The sequence below is a fragment of the Neopsephotus bourkii genome, unplaced genomic scaffold (assembly GCF_033783945.1).
Source record: "Neopsephotus bourkii isolate Nb327-2 ecotype Australia unplaced genomic scaffold, CSIRO-AGI_Nbou_v1 NB_1820, whole genome shotgun sequence".
Lineage (NCBI taxonomy): Eukaryota > Metazoa > Chordata > Aves > Psittaciformes > Psittacidae > Neopsephotus > Neopsephotus bourkii.
In genome coordinates this window covers 5,776,291-5,804,231 of record NW_026902293.1, presented here as the reverse complement: position 1 = coordinate 5,804,231, position 27,941 = coordinate 5,776,291, and the positions used below count along the sequence as shown (strand labels likewise).

The 27,941-nt window shown below is 36.3% G+C and overlaps 1 protein-coding gene across 1 annotated transcript; it reads left to right on the top strand.

Annotated features, from left to right (window-relative positions):
* Positions 1-17: 17 nt before the first annotated feature.
* ARMC1 (armadillo repeat containing 1) lies at positions 18-27,941 on the top strand. The gene is made up of 6 exons (XM_061342898.1): positions 18-218; positions 3,485-3,576; positions 21,269-21,458; positions 24,886-25,002; positions 25,092-25,166; positions 25,704-27,941. Exons 1-6 carry the CDS (start codon positions 27-29, stop codon positions 25,893-25,895), a joined length of 858 nt encoding a protein of 285 aa, XP_061198882.1. The 5' UTR covers positions 18-26; the 3' UTR covers positions 25,896-27,941.

The window sequence follows — 27,941 nt, the reverse complement described above, 5'->3', positions numbered from 1 at the left end:
TCCGGCCTCTCCAGCAGGTATTTTGTATGCATGGTGCAGGAAAAATGAATTCTGCTATGAGTGAGGAGCCTGATGCACTCTCTGTAGTTAACCAGCTCCGAGATCTAGCAGCTGACCCATTGAACAGACGGGCTATTGTTCAAGATCAAGGATGCCTGCCAGGTCTTATTCTGTTTCTGGACCATCCCAACCCGCCAGTTGTTCATTCAGCTTTGCTGGTAAGTATTCTGGGGATAAGTTTGTATGTGTGTAGGATGTTTTTTAATTTTGTCAGTATGTTTTTGAACAAGTAATAAGGTAAAAAATAAGACATTTTGTGTTATATTGATGTCCTTTTATGTGTGTATTTTAAAAACCATGCATTTAAAAAATTGTTCAGCAATGACAGATTATTCCAGGGGAATTTATGGAATTTTTTGGAAGAGATTAATTTACTTTGAATTTTTTCCTTAATACAGCTATTTAATTTTTTTCTGTGGAGGGAGGTAAGCACCCTTAATTATTCTTCTTAAGATGAAGCTGTGGAGCTTTGTAAATACACACAGTGATTTGACATCCATATTGTAAAAAGATACAAATCACAGAATAATTTAGGTTTGAAATGACCTCCAGAGGTGATGTAGTCCAGCCCTATACTCAAATTAAGGGTACTTGGATCATGGCTCAGGGTCGTTTTCACCTTGATCTTGAACACCTTGAAGAATGGAGATTCCATTACCTCTCTGGCTTTACGTACGCGTATGCGTTATTTATACAAATAAGACTTGTCTGTGTCATAATTCTGTATTTTTCATTTGTTTTGCTTTTATAGTAGATATTAGTGGACTTCTTGGAGTGATTTGGTGTCTGTGATACCTTTCTGGGCTCACGAAATGAAGACCTGTAATCCAGGAGATGTGTGTCCTACTAACTGCTTTTAGGTTAGCCTTGCCATAGCGTTTACCAGACTATAATGTTCTTCACTGGAAGAGCTTTGAGTTGAGTTTACAGTTTTTGGGATTATATTGCATTGGTTTTCTTCCCAGTGTGGTTTCCTTAGGTTGTGGTCTTAAAAAAGTATCTTGTTTGAATATCTCACTCTCCTTTTCTTTGCTCCTTCGGGCTGCTTTTTCACTGCCTGCATGAGATTCAGTAATTAGTCTGTGATCATATTACAAAATAAGCTGTACATGAAAAGAGCTAACCTGTTAGATTGCTGAGGGCTAATGCAGTTTGCAGTGTGGTTCCAGAGCCGCAGTTGTGTTGTAGGGACATTTTGTTGCATGAGGAGATGGCTGTGTTGTTTAGTGGTAACCTGCAGTTAGAGTGGATTAAGAATTAGGATTTAGAGGAGACCATGCTAAATCCCAGGACCCTGGCTGTAGGGTCAGAAATGCATTAGTTTACTGTGAAAACATGTTTTTTTTTTTCCTGCTACTCCAACTCCTTGTATTGATTAGTTCTCCAACCTCTTAGGTTCTCTAGCATTTAGTATTTTTGCTGATTACTTTTTTAGTATCCGTTTTCGGTATTTTTCCATTCTGAAAGATGTTTGTTTTGGTTTTGTTTTTCTAGCCATCCCATTTATCAAAAAGATCTCCTATTTGAATGGGAATCATTAAATATAATGATTTTCCATTCAGTTTGTACCTAATAAAACGATGTACAGCACTGACCTTAAGTTTCTTATTGTGTTATTCCACAATTCCCATATCTGTATGAATCATAATAGTTCCTTATTTGACTTATTTGATAGGTTGTACAGTCTTTTGGGGGTGGGGAAAATCGACATCCTAGTGCTAAAAAGTCAACAGTCAACTCACTCAAGTTGTTCTGATAACTTTGATCTTATTTTAGTGGAAGTTACAATTGTGTGTGAAGTGTTTCTAACAGATGGAAAAGAGACTGCCTAAATTTTGACTCAAATACTTAGCTGTTAAGAGAATGTGTGTTTTTTTTTTTTTTTTGTCTGACAACATTACACCCTTACTAAATTGCTTAAACAGAGAATAATAAAAAAGGGACTTTTTCCACCGTTAGGGATACATTGCTTGACATGAAAGTTAGTGGTTAAGAGCTATCATTCAGGTATTTCCCCATAGTTGAAAAGTAAGAAAACAAATGCATATATATACAACATCTATAAACTGCAGTTATTGATACTAATCCATATCAGGAAATAGCAAAAATCTCATTTAGAGTTTCTGTCCTACCAGACAGCAGCCAGACTTTCTCAAAATGCAACAAAATGGTCTTGAATTTTACCTAGCATGTGCTGAAGATGATTTGGAAAAAAACCCAGGTAATTAGTTCTCTGTCTATGAAAGGATTAAGGATCATGTTATTTTAAAAGCAGCTGTTGAGCAGCGGAGCTGTTATATGACTGTATTTAAAGAATTGGTGCACTTCTAAACCTTGCTAAACAAAGCCCATTTTATAAACCATTGTATTTGTGTATTGCAGGATTTTACAAGTGCAGTTCTTATACCTACATCAATAAAATACTGACTAAAGAACAATGCACATTACATCTTTGGCTGCTCCTTCTAAGAAAGCTTTGTCAGCACTAACAATAGAGAGATGGCTCATGAAAAGGAGGACTGACGTTTTGACTAGGGGAGTATTAATGTTAGGAGGATCGTGCAAATATACAGTTGCTGACTGGGGTCAACAGTGTGAAGCTGTGCAAAGAGTCTACCTTGAAAGCCAAAGAAACTAAACTTGTGTAACAAATTAGTATAAATTCCCAGTTTAGGTAACAATAACCTAAGCAGCTTCCTGCATGGAGTTACGAATATCGCAATTAGTTTTCAGAAGCTTATAAATGTGGTAGACCTCTTTCTGTAGACAGTAGAAATGTGGTGATGGATTTTTCTAGTACTGAGGAAGCCCATAGAATGGATGGAAATTATGCTAGAAGCATAATGTATAAAAATTACTTTAGATCTCAGATCACATAAGTGTTTGGTGGAAGGGACTTCTGGAAGTCATTCACTTCAGCTTCCTGCTTGAATTGGGACTGTCACCGACACTCAATCAGGTCAGTTGTAGCTTTGTCTCCTTGATTCTGCAGTGCCACTAGGTCATCTGTTTCAGTGTTGAACAACCTTCAGAGTGAAAAATCTTCTTGTAGTATCTGATTTAAATTTTCCAAGCTGCAGTTTGTAGCTGCTCCCAATTGTTATGTTGCCCACTGCTGTAGAGGGAAGTTTGGCTTAATTTTCTTTGTAACAGCTTTCTAAGTAGTTGTAGACACCTGTTAGATTGTCCCTTAGACTCTCTTAGCCAGTACAAATAAACCCAGTCTCTTAACCTTTTCTCATAGATTAGATATTCTATGCTTTGTGTATTTATAAGAAAGCTCCCTTTTTTTTAATGTTCATAATAGGTGATACTACTTTTGTTACTAGAGCTCACATTGGGACTGTTTTGCAGATGTGCACTAATGAAAATGAATGATAATGTACTGGACATCTTGCTGATTTGCTGTGGTTCTTTCTTTTAGGCCCTCCGCTATTTGGCAGAGTGCCGTGCCAACAGAGAAAAGATGAAAAGTGAATTGGGTATGATGCTCAGCTTACAGAATGTAATACAAAAGTAAGTTTATGATGGGTTATTGGATCCAAAGACAGTGTGAATGTAACATTCTGATGCAAAGTGAAACTTTGACTATTAATTTGTATAGCAAAGTTTTAATACTGCATTCTTTATGTGCTGCAAGCAATTAATGGTTTTTATTTTTCAGGATAGCAAAGTAATTAGACCACAGTCTACAAAAAAATATTCATTTAAAAGTAGTTTGTGAAACAGATTTCTTGCCCTTGTTACAGAAAACTAATTTTGTCTCTTCCCTTTAGGTTCTCTTTTAATCCTTCTCAACATTGTATATGGGTGCCTTGCACTAGTGCATTAATGAAATAGGTTGGCATCTGCCACATTTACCCTCTTGGAAGGGAAATTGTATGTGCAATGTATTTGTTTCAGTGTATTTTTGAAGATATGTATTTGCACTTCTGTATTGAGGAAGCACCTTGCAGGTGAAATAGAAGTTGGTGAGGTTTGTGGTGGTTTATTAATTTCTTGGTAGACTGGGTCAACTGGGTTATGTCTCAAAATTTGCAACTGTTGGATTTTAGTAAGATTGTTAACTCTTGAGTCTTGGATACTGGAACATGTGTGGGTACATGCACACTGGAGAAGATGCACATGTGCACTTACCAATAGAAGATAATACGATGCACTAAGATGAATCATTATTAACAAAAAATACCCAACCTCCTTCAAAGATTAGTCTGTCATAGCAAGAATTAATTTGCCATCAAGTTACCAAGAGATGCTTATTTTATATAGAGCTTGATAGCATTTTAGTTAACTGGACTTTTCAGATATGAGGAACTGTTTCATGAGGGAGGAGAAAAGTTATATTGCTGCACTGAGGTAAATGTTAAAAGCTATTGTTTAGAAAAGTTGTAACAGAAGTAAAATTGGGTGTTAAAGATTCAAGTGCAAAGCTTGAATCTCTAATGTATCACTTGTGGTATAAGTTACAAGTTTCTTTTAGAAAAAAAACAACTGATCTAGACCTTGCTAGTTCCTTCATTCCATAGTCCCTCTGGTTTTGGTGGTGTACCTTTTGTTATTCTGTCTCTCTAACATTGCTTATCTAAAGGTGTTGACCTGGAGAATTGGAGGGAACTTCTAATCTGTTCACAAGTCCTGTGTGGTATGTGATCTAAAGGAGATTAAAGCTGTTTACCTTTGAGTACTTCATTCATTCTGATGAAACTAACATGCATTGGCGTGAAATTCAGCGTCGTGCCTAAATATAATCTTGTTATTCACTAGGTGCCCAAAACACAAGGATTTAAAACACATCTTAAGTGGGGCAACGAACTAAATGACTAGAATTCAGAAGAGAATAGTTCTTTTTTTGAATAATGCAATGTGTTTTTAATAGGATGCATGGGGAGAAAATGGAATTAAGTCTTACAGTGTTCACCTTTTCTAAAAGGCAAGCATAGTTAAAGTAAAATGCGCAGAAGTCTTTGCTACTTCTATAATAACAATAAACACTGAAATATTTAAGTAGCAACAGAAGCATATATTTTGAAAGAACTTTCTTTTAGTATAGATTACATGTCTGTTTAGAGCACAGAGACATTTTTAAGTTGCTGAAAGGGGAATGCTAGTTCATTATCAGTCTCTGCAGCTTACAAATATTACTTAGGAAACAGTCATAATTAAAACTTTTGCTTAAAGAGTTTTATAGAAATCTCTTCATTTTTTTTTTCTATGTTTCAATTTCAAGGACTGAAAGTGTGAAGTTCAGAAACGTGCAGAAAAGGAGGAATAAGTCAGTAAAAACTGGAAATCTTGTAGGTGTTCTTTTTTTTCTAGAAGGCTCGTTGGCAACAGTAAGAACATACATTTAATTTGTATGCTTGTAACATTTGGAAAGTGTGATATCATGAAAATTTAAATACATAGCATCTTCAAACACAAGACTTTGTCATGTGCTTGTCAGGATTTTAGGCTTTCACATTGACAGGAAATGCTGAAGCTAAGTTTTGTGTTGCCTGCAGAAATATGGAGAAAGATGGTAGAAAAGCCCTGAGAAGATAAATGTAGAATTATTTTTGTCACAATAAACCAGTGTTTTGGGGCTGTGATTTTTTTGTTAGACAGTCTGTAGAGGAGAAAACAAGGTCCTTTACCTTCTTGAGATCTGCTTTACAAAATGCAGATACTAGCTTTTAATGGGATTTCAGTTTACCAGAAGACGTTGTAGTCCTTTGCACTGAAACTAAACATTAATTAAATGCTTTGGTAGTAGATGTTACCGTCTACTTCCCAGAATTTGTGTATCTAGCTCATCGCTCTGTCTAGTCTAAAATCTTTTTATTGTTTCCATAATTTAATTTGGGGTTTAGCTTTTTTTTGGGAATGTGTTTATAAAATTGTGAACAAACCATACGAAGAGATACGAACTTCTGTCAGTATTGTACTTTTCCAGTTATTCTGCAGTTCTTTGAAGCGAGGCAGAACCCACCATGTTCTGGATCAGAAGTTGTAGTCACTGGCTTTTTGCTCTTGACAGCTTAAGCACATCCTGTGGTCTGAATCTTTTCCTTTCATCAAGGATTTTGTAGCTGTCACTGTTCACTCTCTTTGACTTCTCACTTAACTGAATAATATTCAGTGGCTTTCCCTGTTCTGTACTGAATCGTGACAAACTGTATTCTGCCACTGATAAAGCTGTCTTACGTCTTTTCAGGCAATGAAATGGAGCTTGTGTGCATAGAGGCAAGTTGCAAACAATATTTGTCATATTTCAGACTAAAGTTGATGTTCAGCAGTGCTGAACTGACACTGTGCTTCGGAAGTCAAGAGTTTTAGAATTCCATTTCTTTTTTTTTTGCTTTCAGTTATGTGAATTCTGAAATTTAGGGCTTTTTTCGTCATGTGAGTGTCTTTTTTATAAGTCTTGGAGGTTTCTGTATTAGAGACCTCAAGTTCAGGTATGGAATATCTTGCCATAACCTGCCTACAGATAACCAATCTTAACAGATCTTCAAATGGTCAGTGCCATTAACTGGAAAATAGTTGGACTTGATTTGCTACTTATGACTTCTTATAATAGTACATGGAAGCCTCAGGCACAAGCCAAAACCCTTTTGTTGAAAGTAATACACAAATAGTGGAAGAAGAATACAGCACTTGTTTAAACTCATTATCCTGAAGATAAGGTACTGTTTCCTTCGTAAGACTACTCAGGTTGAGAGTTTTAATTGCCACCGGTTTATCTAGTGATAAGCAGTAAATTATATTCTGTACTGCACCATGGAAAATGGGTAAGAAATATTTGAGAGACCTTCAGGTTTAATTGTAGTTCTTTGAGGTACCTTCATGTTTAATTTCATAACTTACCAGTCCCATAGAATTATCAGCATTTTTGTGTTTGCTTATAAGCATTATAGCTCACTTGTGAAAATCATTTTGCTGCTTAAAAGGAATGTTCAGCTAACTCCTTAGTTGAAACTACATTTCACATAAGGAACAAAGGGTAAGTTTGAGGTTCATTGTGACAGTGATTCTCAAGATGTATGAGCACTAGGTTTTGCTGACAGAAGAGTAACAGATTTTAGATGTAGAGACTGAAACCTATAGGCTCTAGAAGAGGAATATGAAATGTCAACTCTGAGGAGTGCAGAATAAAAATCTGAAGGCAGTGCGATTTTTACATATTTAGGATTTCTTTTCAGGCTGAACTTTATTTGGAACATGTATATGACTTTCTGAGATACATCACAGGAAAAGCTTTATACAGTTCCGCGTTTTCTAGGACATGCAAGGAGCTGTTCAAGTTTCATGGAATACTTCAAAACATTTTTCAAATGTAAAAAATTCTGTTGCCCTTTTCTATATTTACTGGTTTGGGGTGGGTTTTTTTGTATGGGACATTTTTCATCTGCTTCTGCTTATTTTTAAGTGAAGCTTGGTCTGTCTTCATGTTATCAGCTAGGAGTAGTAACAATGTTGGACAGAAATCAGACCTTTAAAGTCCTTACCTGCAGGTTTCCAAACTTTTAATATTTTGTTTTGCTTTTTATGGCTCATACTGCTTTATTATAGTCACAAAAAATGTTTCACTCCCTTGCCAGGTGCCTGAGTACTTGGAAATGTATGTATAGAAATGTATGAGCAAATAGGTAAGAAGGAGAAATTGAGGCTCATTGGAGACTGTTTCATTATATTCCATCAGTCATCAAGTTATTTAATACTGAAAACTGGTTTAGTTGCTGGCTTTATGGATTGTATGGAGGACTTACTGTATCTGTACGGATTTTACAAAATGTTATTAACAGCTTCTAGAGTTAAAATTAATTAGGATTTATAGCCTACAAGGAAAGACACTAATTTGTGTTCAGAGTGAAAGTGACTTTTGATGGACAGTAAAGGTCAAAGTTCATAATTTTTCATAATCTCTGTGAGCAGCATGATGGCATTGTTTAAATATAACTAATGTATTTAAAAAAAACTGATGAAGAGTCAATACACTAAATGGCTCTTATTATGGAACAGCAAATTACTGAGAGTAAAATTCCAATTACTTAGCTAAAAGAGCTTTTCAAGATAGTCTTCCTTTGCCAGGGTATCAGATTTAACAAGCTGAACTAAATCCAGTGCATTAATCAGCTCTTCCAATTTATTACTTGCCTAAGAAGATTAGGGCAATTAATACGTGTTTAATTAGAGTCCCTTGCAGATCTAGTAAAATACATGCAGTCTGTAATTGCTGACTTCTTACTAAATTTTAATTTTTGGTAGCCTTAATTACCTGTGCTTTTTGAAAATTTAATTATTTGTTGAAACCAGCAACGTTTAAATTTATTATGTTGGACCAAAAAAATGAATAATAAAGCCCAATATTTCAGGAAGTGTTAGCTGAAATTAACATGTTAGGGATGCAGCATCACAAGAGTTATCTAATTGTTATTGTGTGACATGCTACTTTTCCCCCACCTTTTTTTTTTTTTCCCCCTACTTTTTTTTTTTTGTGAGAAAAGATGATTGGTTGGAGAAAGGCAGGGCAAAGGCCATTTATTAATTAGTAAGAAAGTGAACTACATCTTTAAAGGGATATCTGGTGATGAAAGGGATGTTGCCATTTCAGAACTGGCTTCAAGATAATACTTCATGAGAAATTATAGCTAAAATTTTGTAGACTTTTCACATTTACTGCATTTATACTTTTATGCCATTGATTGGAATACTTAAATTCTGATCTGCAAAGGAGAAAGAAATAGCTTTTTACAGACTGCAGAGATTTTCTATACCTGAATCACTTAGTAATGTTATTTTTGTAATCCATGATATGTGGGGCTTTTTTACACATCGGAATTGAGAAATAGTTGAGATTGGGTAATGGTATTCTGTTGCAGGATTATTTTTGGAATCTACCATACTTGTGATTCTGTACTGAGAAGTTGTGTTTTTGGAGAAAAGCATGGTTATCCTATGTCTTAGAAATGCCTGTGAGCAGGAGCTTCCAAAAACTTTGGTTTTAGAAGTTATTTACAAATTGCAGTATATCACCTGAAACAAAGAGTAATACACACTTCTCTTTATTCCACGTTAACTTTCCTGGCCTTCCATTTCCTGTTATTTTCCCAAGCCTCTGTATTTTACTCACTTTGTTACATTTTGTCTGTTAGAAGCAAAGTGCTTCTAGAAAATTACACTGCTTGCTGGTGCATCTGTTCGGGCTGTGGGGCTCCAGTCAATTCACTGCTCTAGCAATGTGCTTGTTAATAATAGATGCTCACAGCAGGAGGACATCTGCGGGCTGTTTTATTCAGCATTGTTAAGCAAAGTGGCTTAATATCCTCCTCCCCCACCCTTAGTTTCTTTAGGGAATGTTTTTATTGTATATTTTGGTAATCTTACAAGTTTCAGAAATAGTTTGGTGTTTGAAGTTGTTTTTGAAAAAGCATCCTTTTCCAAAAAAACCCCACCAAACAAACCCCAGTAAAATATTAGGAAATGTAGGAAACATCAGTATGTCCTCTTTAAGTATACAGTGTTAAATATGCAGCCGAGTGCTCCTTTTCTCTGTCAAACAGCTTCCTGGGATTTGGAGGAGTTTATCTATAGGAAGGAGTTAAGGGGTAGGGGAGAGGATGGGGGCAATGCTGTGGGCTACGTAGGTCAGTAAGGCATGTACTCAGTAAAAGTTCTTGCTCTTTTTGCTTGTGGGTCATGATAAACTAATAAAGAGTTCAGAATTTCTCACAGTTCAGCAATTGTTTTAAAAATATTTCAAGACCTTTTGTTTTATTTCTGTAATATATTTGGCATTATGATGATATCTGAAGTCACCTCAACACTGATGCAGGCACAGGAGCAAAGAGTAACAAGAAGTAAACCACAAAAAGTATTAATAGAATCATAGAATGGTTAGGGTTGGAAAGGACCATAAGATAATCTAGTTCCTGCCCCCATGCCATGGGCAAATTACGAAATGGTGTAGAATCCTAATTTTACAGTATTGGTGTTAACCTGGATTTTAGTCATGATATAATGGGCTTTCTAGGAGAATTTTATGGGGTTTGTGAGATAAGAGAGTAAGGTTTAAAGGCGTGGAAAGATGGACATTGTTTGTAGGAACAGTCCAAGACTTGGCTGTCAACAATTCACACGTAGCTAGTAATTTACATGTTGAGTATTACTGTGAATTGGTAATTTTCAGGGGTTCATAGAAAGTATCGGTCATATAAATAACTGTTCTAAAGGTTTATTATGAGAAGTGTGATTTAGAATGAGCTGATTGGGTTTTTTGTTGTCTTTGTGGGTAGAATTGGTTAGTGAAAAAATATGAAAGCGTGACCAAATGAAAGGGAGTGAGCTGTGCCCTACGGGATGTGCTCAGATGTTCTCTCAATGTACTTCTGATGTTCAGTTTTGATTTTATTTTTATTTTTTTTTATCTTGAGACATCTCTGTAGTCAAAGAGGTATTACAAAGTCATTGTTTCTTCTTGCACATAACTTCTTTGTTTAGTGAGCTCTATACAATCAGTACTGTTTCTGTACTTAAAACTTCAGGTGATTGTCAACCTCTAGATTTGGCTTTTGTGTGTTTCTATTACTATTTGTTTGTTTTATTCTGTCAGGTGTCTGTAATTTTTATTATAATGTTTCTGACTGCAGTCAGAATCCATTTTGGTTTCATGTCTTACTTTTAAAGCTGCTACGTTTACCTTATAATACCCCACTAGATACCTGGCGTCTGTATCACAGCTGTCGGTTGTGTGGCTTTTCATCATTTGGTGTCTGTCTCAGTTAATGTACTATATATATCCATAGACTTTTTAGTATACCAGTTCAACACGATATTAATTCAGTAGCCTAGCCTTTAGTATACTAGTTCAATATATTTGCACACTGAGTGAAGCAGCGACCCAGCAGCTTCTGTAACTGGTTTCCATGCAGTGCTTGCAGTTATTGCACAGCTTTCTTGGTATGTCTCTGACACTATAGTGCTTGCATTTCAATACCTTCATCCTCTTTTTTGATACAAATGTTTTATTTTCTTGATATTTAGTGAATTCCAATTAATTGACAAATAATGAGGTATCAAGGTAATCATTAATGCAGTGTTTTTAGTTGGTCATTTATGTAATGTCAGATTTAGAGACTGCCTGTAAGTTCTTCAAAATCATGGCCTTCAGCTGGTTTACAATGACTGCATTAAGAATGTGATAACGCTTAATACAGGACATGTAACTTGCTACTTAACTGTTGAAGTACCTAATTTCTACAGCAGTGATTTATGTACAATATCTGAAAAGGTATGTTATCAAATTGTAGGTTCCTAAACCTGGAAAACACTTTTCAGTACCTCCTACTGAGTAAACAGGAGTTATTTTGGTGATGTTTTTTGGCAGAGAGGGGGCCACGATCATAACTGCTTTAAGTGCTTTGTATTTAAATCTGAAGAAATGGGTTCATAAGTTAGAAAATAAACTAGTAGTTGGAGGCAGGAAACTAGAAGTTATAGGCAAATTGTGACAAGTGTTGCAGAATGGAGGGGGGGGGTAAAAGAGAACTTTGAAACACTGAAAAAAAAAGGTGTGTGAAGTATAAAATAACTTTTCTAAAAATATATGTATATCAAAGCCTTTGGTCAGTGTCCTAGTCAATTTCTTCTTTATTTAGAAAATAGCTGGAGCAGGAGGTTAAGTATTTTAGAAAGCAGTGTAAACTTAAGGTGGTTTTATTCCTGTTTTCCTGCAGACTTGTATTAAAACAAATATGGAACTCTTGAGAAACATTGATTATAAAAAATGAAATGGTTCACTGTGGCACAATGTTTTGATACGTTAAAAAAATAGAAGCTGAATTGGCATTTAGCTTATTACTAGTGTATGATGGGCGAAAAAATACCATCATGCTAAAGTCAGTGCCTCAAGACCCCCCCTGACATGGTATGCCAAAAGGCAACTGTCTTCTCTTTTAGTGGCATGGTTCAGTACTGAGGTTGAAGGGAAGAGATTTAAGTGGATTGGCAGAAGAGTCAGGAATGGTAATAGCGACAGAGGGTGCCTTTACTACTCAATAAAACTTGTCATCAGCTGGTGTGGAAAGCATTTTGAGAACACAGTGACCTTCACTGGTTACTATTGAATTTACAAGAAGAAATGCCAAGATAGCATTTTGAGATGCTGACTTTTGCTAACGGCTTACTAAAATAAAGAGCAAAGAAGGCTTATGATGCTTTGAAATGCAAGTAGCAAGTTGTGTTGCGAAGTATTTAATACTCACCACAGGTGCAGATTGACAGTGTTGTAGGCTGAAGCCTACGTTTAGCTGTGAAAAGGGAATTGATAGATACGTAGCACTTGTAAGGTTTCTCATCTTTCCTTGTCAGTATCAAATGCCTGCTTTTGGGTTACAATGAGCTTGTCCACAGGTGATTTTTGTCCATAGTATAACCTTCATGCTAAGTGTCCTCAAAAAATTGCAGGTTTTTTGGTCTGTTAATCCATAGCTGGATTACCCCCCAAACACTTTTTTTTCTTTTTTCTTCTTTCTTTCCTGAATGCTGCTCAATCAAGAAACATAGGAAAGTGCTGGTAATTAGAACTTGCGTAGTTTCACATGGATATTACAGGCAGTAGGTGCCACAAAAGGAAATGCCTCAAAAAATATTAGTGATGAAAAGAGTCTGCATTAGCAGTTTCTGAATGGAGCTGTTATTTCAGAAGAATGTGAATTTTACTCTGGAACAACTAATTCAAAGTAGACATGTTATTCTGACTTAGATATATTTCTGTTCAGAAATGCGTTTTTATACTTTGTTGGTTTGCAGTACATGCTGCAATATCTTTTTCTGCAAGATTTCCATTGAATTTTGCAGGCAGGAAATCCTGTGCACTAACTTGGAACAAGTTAAAATTGTTAGTGCATTCTGTAATTGCACAGTGCATAACAGAGTTCACACAGAATTTTTTCCTAAACCTTGATACATGCTTCAACCTGTATTCTGCATGACTGCTGTCCCTTTGGCTAGCAGTGAAGCTGCTCATACTGGCTTGCTTTAAACAAAAGAAAAAATCCATTGGCAACGAATAAGTAGTGCGAGAGTATGAAAACAAGATGTTTAAATAATTGTTGCTTTCAACATTACTTACTTCAAATCTCTGGTGAATAAATTAATAATAATTTAATAATAAATTAATAAATTAGCAAATTAGTCAAGTAGAAAGTTTACACACAGATACCTATGCATTTTTTTCCTCTGGTACAGGTTGCTGAAGTTTAATTCTTACTATTCACATGGGTTTTGTTTAGGAAAGCCTTCATCTGTAAGTTTGTAAACCTTTCTTTTTACTTTCTCCACTAGTTTTCAGGGGAATGATCAGTTGAAGCTTACTTCTCAAAATTAAAATAAACCGTGAGGTTAAGACAAAAATGTTTTCTCAGTAATTATATACCATCATCATGTATTATGATATACTTGATGCTGTTAGCATGCTAATAATGCAAGAAGTGGTATTTGGCTTCCTTCCAAGACGTTCCCTAAATGTGAGCATCATTCCAGAATTACCAGTACTTCTACCTGATCACTACAGCAGGGTTAGCAGGAAGGATTGGCTTTTTAATGCTGTTATTCGATAACTTCTACCATAAAAGGACCAGGGACAGTTGTTACCCTTAGGATTAATTTTGTTTTTAACCCCAGTGCAATTTGTTGAAGCTATATAATAAACATGATTTCTGCCATATAAATCCATGAAATGATTACTGTTCATTAGCAGGCAAGATGTTGGAACTAGCTACTGTGAAATTCAACATGGAGTTTGTGTGTCTGTTACGCAGACTCTTGTCTAGCAAATGTTACTCTGAAGCCTTTTGAGTTTAGTTGAGTAACAGGCCTGGATTTTTATTTTTTTTTTAGATGGAGAATATGTCCATATGGTAGGTACCAAGCTGTGGAAGATCAAAAGTTGATCTTCCATTTAGCATATAAATAGCAAGAGTTAAAATTGGATTAATAGCTAAGTTAAACATATGGCATATGTTTGAATCTGTTAATCCCATTCGTGAAAGTTTGTTCTCTTCTTGTGATCAGAGGACAATAGAATGAATCAGGGAAATGTTCTAAGCAGGGGTAATTAGTTTGCTAAATGTCACAGTCACCTATCTTACGTCAGTCAGTGGGATTGTACTGTGATTTTCCTCAGATTTAAATTTGTACTGAAGTTTTCCAGCAGTCTTCAAAACATCCCAGCATTTACATGGGATTTATCTAAATTTTCAGGTTCATTAGGCATATGACTTAAATTGAGCTGGAAGTGGTGCTGGGAAATCCAATTCTCGCTCCTAATTTCGGTGAGGTATCTTTTGTTTAGTACAAAATCAACTTAAGTACATCGTTTCCTCATTCTGTCCTGAACTTTTACTTTAGTGTTTCCTAGGTCAAATTGTCGTAGTGTAAGGAGAGTCTGGAATACTTGCCAAGTGGGAGGAACCTTGCAGGTCTGGAGAGCATTCCAGGGAAGTCTGTCTGACATTGCCTTGTTTCCATGGTGCAACAGCCTTGGAGTAAATAAAGGTGACATGTAGCTAGCACATGGTTGATACCATTAGAGTGCAGTTACATAATGCACCTGCACTCACGCAGTACATAAATTCATCACAGTCCAGCTGCTTGGTCTCTGGATTTGGAAATTCATAGTGCTATAGCTCATTGTGTCACTTCAGGCTTGCCCAGTCCTACGGGTTCTATTGGTTTTCCTGTTCTGTGCTTATGAATTAGCTTTCCTATTGTTAACCCACTGTTACGCGTGATATGTTGTTGGCTAAAATAAGGATACTGCTGTCTATATTCTCGAGGATTTTGACTTCTTTAAGAAAGCAGGTGGTAACTGTTTTTGTCAGCTGCTGTATAATGTTATTTGGTCCTTACTGGGTGTTTTGGGGCCTGGGGGAGCTGAGGTGTACTGTAATGGGTAGCATGGTAATAGCACTGTAATGGCACTGTGAGAAGTAGTGCATTGAAGTAGTGCTCTTTTCCAGGTTGTTTTCAGATTCCTTGTCTGTTGCCTGGAATGAGTCAGGAGAGCAGCTTGTGAGCCCACCGAATCATAGGATGCCTAAAAGCTCACAAGAAAGAGCAGCATTCTTGGAGATGAGAAAGAATCTTGCCCTGGCACTGGAGTAGAACAGCCAGTAAAACAGCCAGATCATATAACTGTCTTGAAACAGATTGCCTTTTCTCTAATACCATGCTCTTTCTTTAGGCTTGTCATTCATGCTCAAAGTTTTCATCAAAACCATGTCAATCACTGAGTCTCACTTCTAGAATCAAGGATTAGTGATTTCCAACCTTCCCTTGCAGAATGTAGAAATTCTTTGCAGCTTGCTGCTCCCTTTAGTTGTTGCTAGAGACAATTTCTGTCTTTAAATACAAGAAGAATGGGCTCTAAAAGAAATTGGTTACCTGGAAACGCATACATCAATAGTCTTAAGGCGTAGTTGATAGGAATATCAATGTGTTAGCCATTTTTAAACCATAATTGTATCAAATGATAGTTAAATCAAAAGTACATGCTTTAAGGTTTCTAATACAGGAGCATTTCCCCCACAATGTACTTAGAATTCATGCCAATCCATTAAGTTCTTACTTACCCTTTTTGTGTCGTAGAAGGATACTACGTTTGTTGCAGCAAATAAGGTTCAATATGGAAATAAAATGATGATTGAGAATAGAACTACTTGGGATCTTAGGGGAGAAATATTATTTCTGCCTTACAGGGGCAGTACTTGCATGTATTAAGAGAGATTGTGTGAAAATGTCTACTTCTGTGTCATCATAAGTTTTCTCAGACTTTTTGGAAGGATGCTGCTTGGGTCATTCTAAAAATTGAGTCTCTCAAAGTGGTATTTTGAATTTGAAGATGTATGCTTTAAGGTACTATTTTTCCACTATAATGTAAACCTCTTGAGATGCCAATACAAAAAAATTTACTGGAACTGAATGTGCAAGGTTAAGATCTATTTCCTTAGCTTTGGGTTGGGTTAATCTTTCCTTCACCACTGCTAGCTTTCTTTGCTTTTACAGGCTTGCTCTTAATACTAATTTTTCTGTGTGTTTGTTTGCTAAGTACTTGTGAAAAAGAGTATAATGGTGAGCCATAGAGTGCATGTCCACTTTGATTGGCTGTACAAAAGCATTCCTTCATGAGTTGTAAGACTGTATGCCATAGCCCCTCCTTGAAGGGGCCATGTGTACTGACAATATGTATAGTACAGACTATACAGATATGTGAAAGTGTTTATTGCATGAGAATAGGTGATGTATCGTAAATATACTGTTCTTGTATATCATTTTCATTGCTTGGACCTTGTCAGAGTTTGGGGCTGATCAGTGGTAGAAAGAGTCTACCTCTGATTGGCCTCTTCTCATAGAGGTTTCTCAGTCTTGTGTAGGGAGTGAGCTGTAGTTCTTCTATCCTGAGGTGTGAGGCCTCCTTCTAAAGCTAGAAGTTGAGAATGATCCATCTGGCTTTGGATCCCTTACTCCTGAGCAACCCTGAGGAAAAAGGTCTGTTGGTACAAGGCTGAAATTGGTCACTAGATTATGAGTACTCTTTTTACTCTCTCTCTTTGTAGTTCGAATGTAAACTCCTGAGTGAGCTTAGGTACATTGACATTTTCATCTATGTTGTGAAGTGACTTGAGGTTAAAATATTTCTCTGTGCCCTTACTTTTGGTTCTATATTAAATTTACTGAACACAATTATTGTGCTAGGTAGTATTATGAAAAAATGCTATAGATTGAATGAGAAAACTTGGAGCAGCATTTTCCTAAAATCAGCATCATATCTGAACCAAAAGACTACTGGATTTTTAAGCTTTGTATTTAAAGCTTCTGAATTGATATTATAAGGTATAATAACTTGTCCTCGATGACTGTGGCTAGTATGATCATGCCATAAGATAAAGTGCAAACATTTGAAATACCAATTGATAAATGCCTTAATGAGTTTTGAGAACGAAGCCTCCCCTTTTCCATCTAGCTTTCTCTTTAGTTCATGATGTCTTAAAACAATTTAGGACTGAGCAGTGAACTGTAAGTCTAGATATGGGAGCAGTAAATTTATGAAATCAAAATAAAATTGCATAGCTGCTTATATGTCAGTCTTTATAATTAGTTGGTGCATTAGAATTAGGTAAGCCATCGTAGAATGGTTTGGGTTGGAAGGGACCTTAGAGACCATCTAGTTCCACCCCTCCACCATGGAGAGGGACACCTTCCACCAGACCAGGTTGTCAAGCCCCATCCAAGCTGTTTTGCTTGTTTGTTTTGGAAAACAATATGTAAGAAAAATAGTTGGCAGGAAAATTAAATACATGTTTGCTTTACTTACATAAAAACCTAAAAATAAATACATATCACCTACACCTTTGGAATTGTAGCCAGTAATTTTTGTGTCCTTCAAGTTTAGCTCAAACTTTGAAAAGTGTCCTGTTTTGCTAATAAAACCTCTGCAGGACTTGGAATGTGTTTACAAAATTATTTTTAACTGTGAAGAAATGGGAACTATTTCTTATATCTTCTTTTGACAGGTACAGCACATGTCACTTGGATTCTGTGTTCATATTACTTATACAGCCAGTCTTGGGTGAACATAATGGAAGGACAGGCAGCAATCTAGGATGACAGGAATTCAAGAAGACAGTGAAATTAAAGGTTTGGGTTTCTGACAGGCATCTTTTGAATCTTGCTGAAGTAATGTAGTATGTTGCAGCTTCTGAAAGAGATGGTAACCAGCTCTTACCAACTGTTATTCTGCTATAACTAGAGACTACCATTTCCCTAGCAGGTTAGCAGAATACTGGTCATAGAATCATAGTATAGCTCAGATTGAAAGGGACCTTGAATAATCATCTAATCCACCCTTTCCTGTGAAAGGGAGGCTAGATGATACTGACTAGTGACTGACTGCCCAGTCACATCATGAAAACCTTCAGTGGTGGGCACTCTGCCGTGTCCCTGCCGTGTTCCAGTGATTTTTCTCAAGCAGTCTCTGATTATACAGTGACTTTGTAGTGTACCTGTACCTTCAGTGGTGAATAAAGTGCTGTGCTAGAGCTTAGATGGGAGTGGTGGAAACATGAGCAAGAGTTCCCTTCAGCTGCTCTGACGGTGGACAGCTGTGAGTAGTGGTATTTGAAACTGCTGACATGAGGTGCTGGGAAGGGCCTGTGTCAGTGCCCTCAGAACTGTCTTCGCTTAAGGTTGCAGGTTTTTTTTCATTTCAGGCAACAAAATCATAGCCCATGTGTTACTTTTGTTAAAACAAAAAAATCGCTATTATTCTATTCTATTTTCATCTTACATGTAATTTCATTGTATTTAGAATCATAGAATAGTTAGGGTTGGAAAGGACTTTAAGATCATCAAGTTCCGACCCCCTGCCATGGGCAGGGACACCTCACACTAAACCATGTCACCCAAGGATCTGTCCAGCCTGGCCTTGAACACTGCCTGGGATGGAGCATTCACAACTTCCTTGAGCAACGCATTCGCATTCCATATTTATCTTTTTCTTACCAATGAAGTGTATAGAAACTGAGTCAGCGTTGAATGGGGAGGGTTTATTATAGTTACTTCTATGTAGGTGTGTTTTTCCGTTAAAGATCATAGTTTGGGTTGGAAGAGACCTTTAAAGGTCATCTGGTGCAAATCCCCTGCAATGAGCAGCGACATCTTCAACTAGGTCAGATTTGCTCAGGGCCTTGTCTGATCTGACCTTGAATGTTTCCAGGGATGGGACATCTACCACCTCTTAGGGAAACCTGTGTGGGTGTTTCACCACCCTTACTGTAAAAAAATTCTTCTTCTATCTAGTCTGATATTAAGGTTTCTAGTCTTTTAATAGCTGTTGTATAAATTAATGAAGGAATAACAGATTGATGCAAAACTTACGTTCACTCATTTTACCAGTACACTAAAAATTCTAGAAGGCTTTGTGTGGGATTTTGCACATCTTTGGTTAAACTGAGGTGCTGAAAGGGTAGTATTGCATTTCTGCAGACTAAAACTGGCTTATACCTTTATTGGGGATTGTTCTTGCAATCTGATACTCCTATGTGACATCTGTTGTTCTTGCCCTTGTAGTGTAGTGTCTGAGTTTCACACTGCTTATTATTGGTTGCTTATTTTTCAGCACATTCTCTTTATATAAGATTAAAATCTTGTAATCTTCCATTTCGTATTTTTAACATTATTATGTAAGAGGGGTAACTAGAGTTATTACCTCTAACTTAGTGGTAGATAGTATTAATCCTCTATTTGGGAAAATACGGGAAGTTGGGTAGCTTGTTCGTGTGTGTGTGTGCATATGTACGACTTTTACCTGTATAGACTTGTTTTAGGAATATCATAGAATGCTTGGATAAAATGAGAGCAGATTTAAATTTCTGTTTCCAAATCAATGGCTTGTTTCAATAGTACAGTTAATTTTAGGTCATTAGGTTTCAAAGAACTATGGCAGCTATAATGTTTGGAGCATAAAACACATATGAAAATCACTGTTGATTTTTTTACTCTTAGACACTTGCATATTTTACATTTGTTGATGTCTTGATAACTTTAAATTCTTGTTCTTTTGTGTAGGTATATATATTATGGCTAGTATTAAGTATATTTTATTTCTTATTTGTCTTTCTGATTTTTTTCTCTAACTCTAGGATGCTATAGTACAATTCCATTCAAACGAAAACTCTTACCAATAGCAAAGTGGGTGCTGTGGGTGGGATAGTGATATTTTCAACGGTATTCTTAGTTAACTGCATTTAAACTTACCAAAGTGTTAAAGTCCTCTGTTGTAAATCACTTGATACAGACAGGATATTTGTTGTTGAAAGAATTTGCCAAGGCTAATGGTGGGTAAATTTGTTAGTATCTTGATAAAATGTCACTTTTGCACAAGCTAATTTATTACTACCTCAGGACACCAGCGTGCATGGCTTTACCATCTATTCTATTACTTTATCTAATAAATTATGGAAGGTTGAAGTTGCAGTCTGTGTGAGTTCCCAGCCCTTGTTTCTGTGAATTAGCATAAGAGTTTTCTTCGCCATAGGAAAGCAGAACATAAGCATGTATTTAAAATTGAACATATGCTGAAATGCTTTGCTATTTTAGGTCTTGGTTGTTTGCTTATTACTTCTTTTTTTCCTTTCTTTCTTTGAATGCTATCAACGTACTGCATGATCACAAGAGCTCACATTTTGTTCTTCGAGTGCTGTTCAAAACAAGGTGCAGAGAAGAAAATAAAAAAGAAAGGCTAGCTGGGACCTCCACAAGTTGAGGACTCCTAACATGCCTGCTTCACTGTTCTTTCTTGTCCATATGGTAGAATGGAAAAACGTGTTTAATGTCTGGTAATTAAGGAAGTAAAATGGGGAAAAAAATAAATCTAAAGGTACTTGTTACTTTCTTAGTGTTTGGTAAACAAAGCAGCAAAGCTGTCATTCATCATTTTAAGATTAATTGCAACTTGATGCCATAATAATTTTGCTTCTGCACATAGCTTTAAATCACTGGCATAATTAAAACAGGGCTGAATATGGACAACAGATTTATATTAGTACCTTATTAAAGTTAGTTTTAATCAATCATAATAACCTAATATATGTTCGATCTATTATCTACTTTTCTTCCTATCTAAAAAAAAAAAATTGCTTACCATATGGTTCGTACCATAAATTTTAGTCTTAATCAGAAATAACTTTCAGATTCTTTAGGAAAATCTATGTTTCTGCTTTGCTGTTGAAGCCTTGTATCTTTTGGAGAAGAAAACATTTGGAAAAATTACAGTCCTACAGAGAAAATATTTTTATTATGTAGCAAGGAAGGTGGGAAATGAAAGATAACACAAGGCAGTTGGAGATCTTTTGTTTAAAAAGAAAAACAGCTCTATGCAAAGTGTTTGCTTTGTAACTGTCAAACTGATGTAAACTGTATTCACGTTGTTTGAGAACACAGAGTTGTTTATAGTGATATTAGAATTAACAGAGTGACATAAAAATTGGAGTATGGGAATAGAAAAGTTTTACCTTGTTTCTCCTCTTTTAAAGATTTTGCTGTGTGTTGACTGTGTAATTGTATTTCTGTAGCATGTGGAGTATTCCAGTTGCAAGGAGATAACCAGCAGCTGTTTGGAGTACTATTGTAAGCCCAAATATTTAGAAATTTTAATCCCTTTTTCTTTAAGGACCACTACACCAGGAGAGACTAAACTTTTAGCTTCTGAAGTCTATGATATCCTTCAGTCTTCCAACATGTCAGACATGGACAATGTGAATGAGATGAATTATCGTCGACGGAAAGCACAGTTTTTCCTCGGCAGCACAAATAAGCGTGCCAAGACAGTGGTTTTGCATATAGATGGCCTTGATGATTCGGTAAGGAAATCTTCAGTGTTTATGTAAATAACGCATGCTGTACTGAGATGTAATTTGCCCACAGAAATAATGTATTCAGGCTACTTTTGTGGCATCATCGTCAGCAATTTCTGTAGATCGTATTTTGAATCACGAGATGTGTATAAAATCTTGCATAAATTGAGCTTAGTCAGAATAACTGAAGATGTTTAAAGGCACTTTCCTTGATGTCTTTTTAATTACTCTAAAACAATGTTGTATTTCCACCTCTCCTAGTTTTCTTTCCTTTTTGAAGAAAGATTGGAACAAGGAAGGTATCTTCACCAGTTTTACTTAAAAATAGCTTCTTGTTGTATCAATTGTGTTTCCTTTTAGTTACGACAGGTTTTAGACATGTTTTAATGTAGAAGTGTTGTATTTTCTTTGAGATGGTTTTGCTACATCTTTTTATTATCTGTGAGATCTTTTCTGCTGTAGTGACCAGAATGGCATTTGAGTTAATGAGGTCTCGCTGAGTCTTTATGTAATGTCAGAATAACTTCTACGGATTTATCTACCATACCCCTGTAGATAACACCCCAGGGCCATGTTTGCCTTTTTACGGCTGCCAAACAGCATGTAGACTGTTTAAGCATGTTATCCACAAGTGCCCTCCGGACTCTGTATCTTCAGTTTTGTACCCATTTTAAATGATCAAACCTGATCCTTTGCTTTGTTGCTTTACATTTTGCCAAGTAAGCGTGTCCACAGGCACAGTTCATCAACAGCATACGTGTCGTACTGTTTTCATAAGACCATAGTTAATTCCTTTAGAAATAACATGCTGCTCTAGCTCACTTTATACAAAGTAAATATTTTTCACAGTTTTGTCCTTCCAGCAGTTGATCTGTCTAGAACTGCAGTGCTTTGTCAACATCATTGGCGTTTGTACTCTGAAGTGGGGTTTAGCTTGTTTTGTTTTTTAATTCAGTCCAGTAGGTTGTCTCCTGTTCAGTTTGGTTTGATTTGTTTTTAAGCTTGTAGTCGATTTGTTTGTTCACAGGTATCTTCAAGCAAGGAATTTCAATCACTTCTACTTTGTGAGTTTAGATATTCTGGCCATAGTGTGATTCTATCTTAAAAGTGGTTTTTTGTACTCTTCGACACATGGAACTCGGTGAGATTTGTGGAGTTTCTTTCTTAAATGCTGGGGCAAAGGTATTCTGAAAAAGCATCAGATACTCAACTCCAGAGAGCAAAACTGCAGGCTCCTGTAGTTGCCTAGAGCACACCAGCATGTTTTCTTACCTCGTTGAAGAAAAGAAATATCTGACTGTGCACTGGCTGGAGATGGCTGGTGTACATAGCTTTGTATTTCATCAGATGATTAAAGAAATGTTAGTGGTACTCCAGGTGCTCACCCAGCAGTTAAACAGCCCTATAATGATGTTTTAAATGTCAGGCTAAGTTGGGACTGGGAAGGTGATGAAGGATGGGAACAATAAAAGCAGTTTAGTTTCATTGCACAGTTTATTTACAGCCTAACAAGCAATGAGTATCAGGTGGTGCATACAAGTGTTAAAAGGTGTATTAAGTAAACACAGAGCTGTAAACATTGTGTTCTCAGTTTACCTTTGTTTTGTTATTTAGATTTGAAATGGAGTTGCTGTCAGGAATGATTGGAAATCCTACAAAAGCTTGTGGATTTTGAAACCTAAAATAGCAGATATTATTTCAGGAAGGGAGGGGAAAGGTCATTTGTTGTTTAAGATCAAATTATCAACTTGATGATAAGCTTTAAAAAAAAAAAAAAAAGATAAAAATGAAGCAGTACTTCAGGATTCTGTGGCATCCCCCTCAATACATTTTAGTCTGTACGTTTTACTAGTATTTGTTAGGGTATGGTAACCAGGGTTTGGTGTGCATGAAAATAACCTACTTTTCACCTATCCTACCCTATACCTGCCCTGCCCTGTGCCCATGCTTCAGAACTACCATGCAGAAAGATGTCTAGCTGTGCACTGCAGGGGTTTGTGCCCAACTGCTACAGTTAGACATACTTTGCCAAAGACATCTGTGCAGCAGGGCTGGTGGCTGCCATGCTTCCAGCTTTTTAGAGTCTGTATGGAACTTTCTAAGTTTTGTCTTTAAGAAGCTGTTCACCATTTATCTGACTACTGAAAGCCTCATTGCAAATTAAACTGAGGTGCCTGTGATTTAATGTGGGATCCCAAGGTAAAAAGCTAAATTCTGTACAGAGTTGCTACATGCCTGTATAAGTATGAGTTATTTTAGGCTAATAAGCTATGAATGTGGTGCTGCTTTTGTCTGAAAGTAGTTTCAACTTTCACTCATGAAAGACAGCCTATCATTTTTGCTATCAGATATTTCCTGTGTGTAGGACAGGCAGCTTGCCTATCAAAGTTATCTTTTGTAATTCTCAAATGTTAATTATTTTAATACATAAGCTTACACAAATGAATTGTTTCAACATATATGCTAATGTGCTAAAAACTGCTTTGGTTAATTATTAGAGAGATTGAAAGAATTTAATTTATTTATGCATGAAACTATCCCAACTACAGACCAATGATTATATGATAACTAATATAAATATGCTTTGAAATAAATTACTATTTAAAACCTTGCAGAAATTTGCAGTAAAAGTTAAATACGTCATTACTTTGAACTTTGTGTAAGGCCATCACAGATACTATTTATTTCTGGTATGGTGCATCTTTTCTTATTTTCCCCTTCTGTCCTATTAGTCTCTCCAAGTTTATTTTAATCCTTTTTGTTACAACCATCTTGTGCAAATATTAAAAGGGAAGAAAAATCAGAACATTCTAAGATAATATGGAACAGATGCAACTAGTACAGGTCAATGTAATGTTACAGCACAGTAGGTGATGTCACTTGCTTTAAACATAACATTCTATGGGTTATCAACCAAATATTTTCCCTCTGAAGTACGGATTAAGCTTATGCTGTGCAGTGGTGTCTGTGAGCTGCCACAGATAAAGCAGCTGAAAGATAGAACAGCTGCTTTGATGCATTCAGTCAGTATGGAGGCAAGGTGTCTGATAAATAGCAACTTAAACACTAACTACTCATCAATGAGCACTTCAGTCAATCAGAACTTAACCAGAGGGGACTGTTTAGCTGATCATACAGAGAAAAACATTCTTTGCTTTTCAGCACTTTCCTCTAATTATTTACAGTTGATTCCATCCTTTGTTGACTTCTGAAGAGTAAGCAATTTTTTCTTTTTTCTTTTTTTTCTTTTTATGACAAGAGAATCTAATATCTGTGCACTAAAATGTAGGTCTAAGGTTTTACTTTCCGAAGATGTGATTGACTAGCCACCTGCCCTCAGACGTACAGGAATTCCTTAACAATCAGTTGTGAGCATTTACCCATTGAGTATTATGAAAGTACTTTAGTTGTGGGGGTTTTGTCTGTTTTTCAGTCTCGAAGAAATCTTTGTGAAGAAGCCTTGCTGAAAATTAAAGGTGTTATTAGTTTTACCTTTCAAATGGCGGTTCAAAGGTGCGTGGTCCGAATTCGCTCAGACTTGAAAGCAGAGGTAAGCACTCAGTAACACTCCAGATCCTTCCAGTATTGTGTTCTGTCACACTGAACTCTTCTTTTTGGGTTTTTTCTGTGTGCTTGTAGGCATTGGCAACAGCAATAGCATCAACCAAAGTTATGAAGGCACAGCAAGTTGTGAAAAGTGAAAGTGGTGAGGAGGTAGGATACATATCTTTCTAAACTAACCTATCATTTTAGTTCTGCTGTGTCTTTAATAACAGCACCTTTGTGCTGCAACATCTGATACCAGGCAACATTTTCTAAGTGGGAGTGCTACACTTACAGCACAAGGAGAATAAAGGGTATCCTGTGTCAGGACATGTATCCATAGAACAGTTTTACAGGACTTCCTGCTTAGGAGGACAAAAATACTGTAATTGCTTCTCTCCTTAATGATATGGAAAGGATCACAGTGAACAGAGTTGCTGGAGTGTTTTTATTTCACATCTGCATTAAATGGGCTGTGCCTTTATTTGATATTTTTTCTTCCATGTTAAGCCAAAGCTTTTATTGCGTGTCTTCTAAGCGTAGTAGCTTCCATATATCTAGTAGGTTCCATTTGTATTCTGTCTGTATAGGAGGATGAGGAGGAGTCTCACAAAATACATGCCTATTGTCCTGAGTATCTGTGTAACCTCCATTCATTCTTTTAAGTTACAACATTTGACATAATTTTAATCTGTTGTGGTTTACCAGATGCTAGTTCCATTCCAAGATACTCCAGTGGAAGTAGAGCAGAATACAGATCTACCTGAATATTTGCCAGAAGATGAAAGCCCGACTAAGGAACAGGACAAAGCAGTGTCTCGTGTTGGGTCACACCCAGAAGGTGCAGCAAGCTGGCTCAGCACAGCAGCAAACTTTCTATCAAGATCTTTCTACTGGTGACTTGTATTTGGTGTTAAAAGACTGTGTGAATGAACCAACAGGGGGCCAGTTTTCCATTGGTGTGGTGAACTGCCAAGTGCAATTTGCAATAAATCATTACGAAAATTTTAGATTAAGCAAATGTATGCTGCATTTTACATTTTAATGGATGTTTAGCCTGATAGGGCAGGGGTCAAAGGACAGAGGCCTCCAATCAAATAGTTCTTTTTTTCTTTTCCCCTGTAGATTTTATTGCTTCACTTTTTAAATATGGGTCCACTGTTATATACCAAATGTTTATTCATATAGAGCTTTAAGTTTGACTTCACATGAAACACGTGGTAGGAAGAATCCATTTAACTCAAGTCTCAGGGCCTCTGTGAAAGAAAATCCTTAATAGCTCTAGCTGTGCATTAAATAAAATGCCCTTTTTATTTCTGCTTCCCTTTGACTAATGTTTTGTTAAATTTTCTAGATTTTTGACTCCAGAGAAAAATACAGTCTGCCTCTTTTTTTGCCTTTATTTTTGCCAGCCGCATTCACAGTGTGAGCACGATGTTCCCCTTTTGCTATTAAACTAGACTCACTACAGACTTGAAACTTACAACCCTTTTATGTATGTTGAATTTTTTCCAGTCTGCCCTTAACCACTGGAGTGCTTGAGATTAAGAAGTAAGGGATTGAATAAACAAATATGTATACATACATTGTACAGTAAATAAACTAGAACATATTTGTAATGATGGCTGTGACTGACTGATATATATATACATATATATATAACTAATAAATACCACTGACTGCTGTTTAGGCTAGCTGGGAAGACTGTAGCAAAAAGAGCTGTGGTCTAATGTAGTGATGACCCATGGCAGCTCTGTCTGAAGAGAACAGGGGGATGTAGACTGTATTTGGTTAAGAAGTGGTGTTCACCGTTAGGAAACGTGATGGTAACTGAAACTTTAAACTTGAAGAATAAAGCAGAACTGAATGCCTCTTGCCACAGTGCCACACTTACAAATTTTGACTTTAACCCTTTTTATTTTTTTACCTAACAAATATGACATGTAATTATTCTTCCCTCCTATTGTCTTTTGCGAGGCTCCCATCAGCTTGGATAGGCTTAAAATCATACGCAAACGATTGCCTTTGCCCTGTTACTTACAGACAGTAGAGGTTTAAAGATGTCTTGGTAGCTTCTGTGACCAGAAGTGATAAAAGCAGAACTTGTGTAGACAGAGAATAACATCTATCTGAGCTGTTAGTGAACATTGTGTGAGAGGATTCCATATGCAGTGCTTGAGAGCTGCAGTGCCACTGCTTTGTTACACCAGAGAAATACAGCTGAGAACTTTAAATAATGTTATAAAATAAGCTCATTATACAACGCTTTTTTGTGGTAATGTATTTGCTATAATGTTAATTATGTTTACCACTTGGAGACTCAGAAAAAAAAGTTAATACATCAAAGTTATTCCCTTAGGCCTATGCACAGGGAATAAAAAAAAATAAATCACAGGCTGTCATAATACTACAGAAATGCTGAGGAAATGATAATGTAGAGTAATAATGCAGGTCAGAGTTCACCCACCCAAGTTAGCTGTCATTCTAGGATTAAAAAAAGAGAAAAGCTTGTTGGCAGACTAGATGTCTCATGTTTTTTAATATATCTAGTTTATTTTTGATTCAGGTTTACACGCACAGATTGAAAATACAGGCTTTCCAGGGCATGTATTGCTTTAAATATGTAATACTACTCATATGGCTGTCTAGAATGTTACAGTACCAAATGTGTTTGAAAAGTCCTCTGTTCTATAGCCATGAATGCAGAGTTTTATTTTTCTGCATTAACATCTGTTTGCATTTGCATTATTGCACATCTCTACTAAAAGACTGCACCCTTTGGATATTAATGGTTCAATACCAGTAGGTATTACAGTTTGTTTGTGCATTCGGTCTGTAGGTGTGCTTTTATGACAGTATTGCAGCTCTTGTAGAACAGTATAAGGCATCTGTAAAAGTTTTTGAAATATATTGTAAAATAATAAAGGATAATATAACTAAACAAAA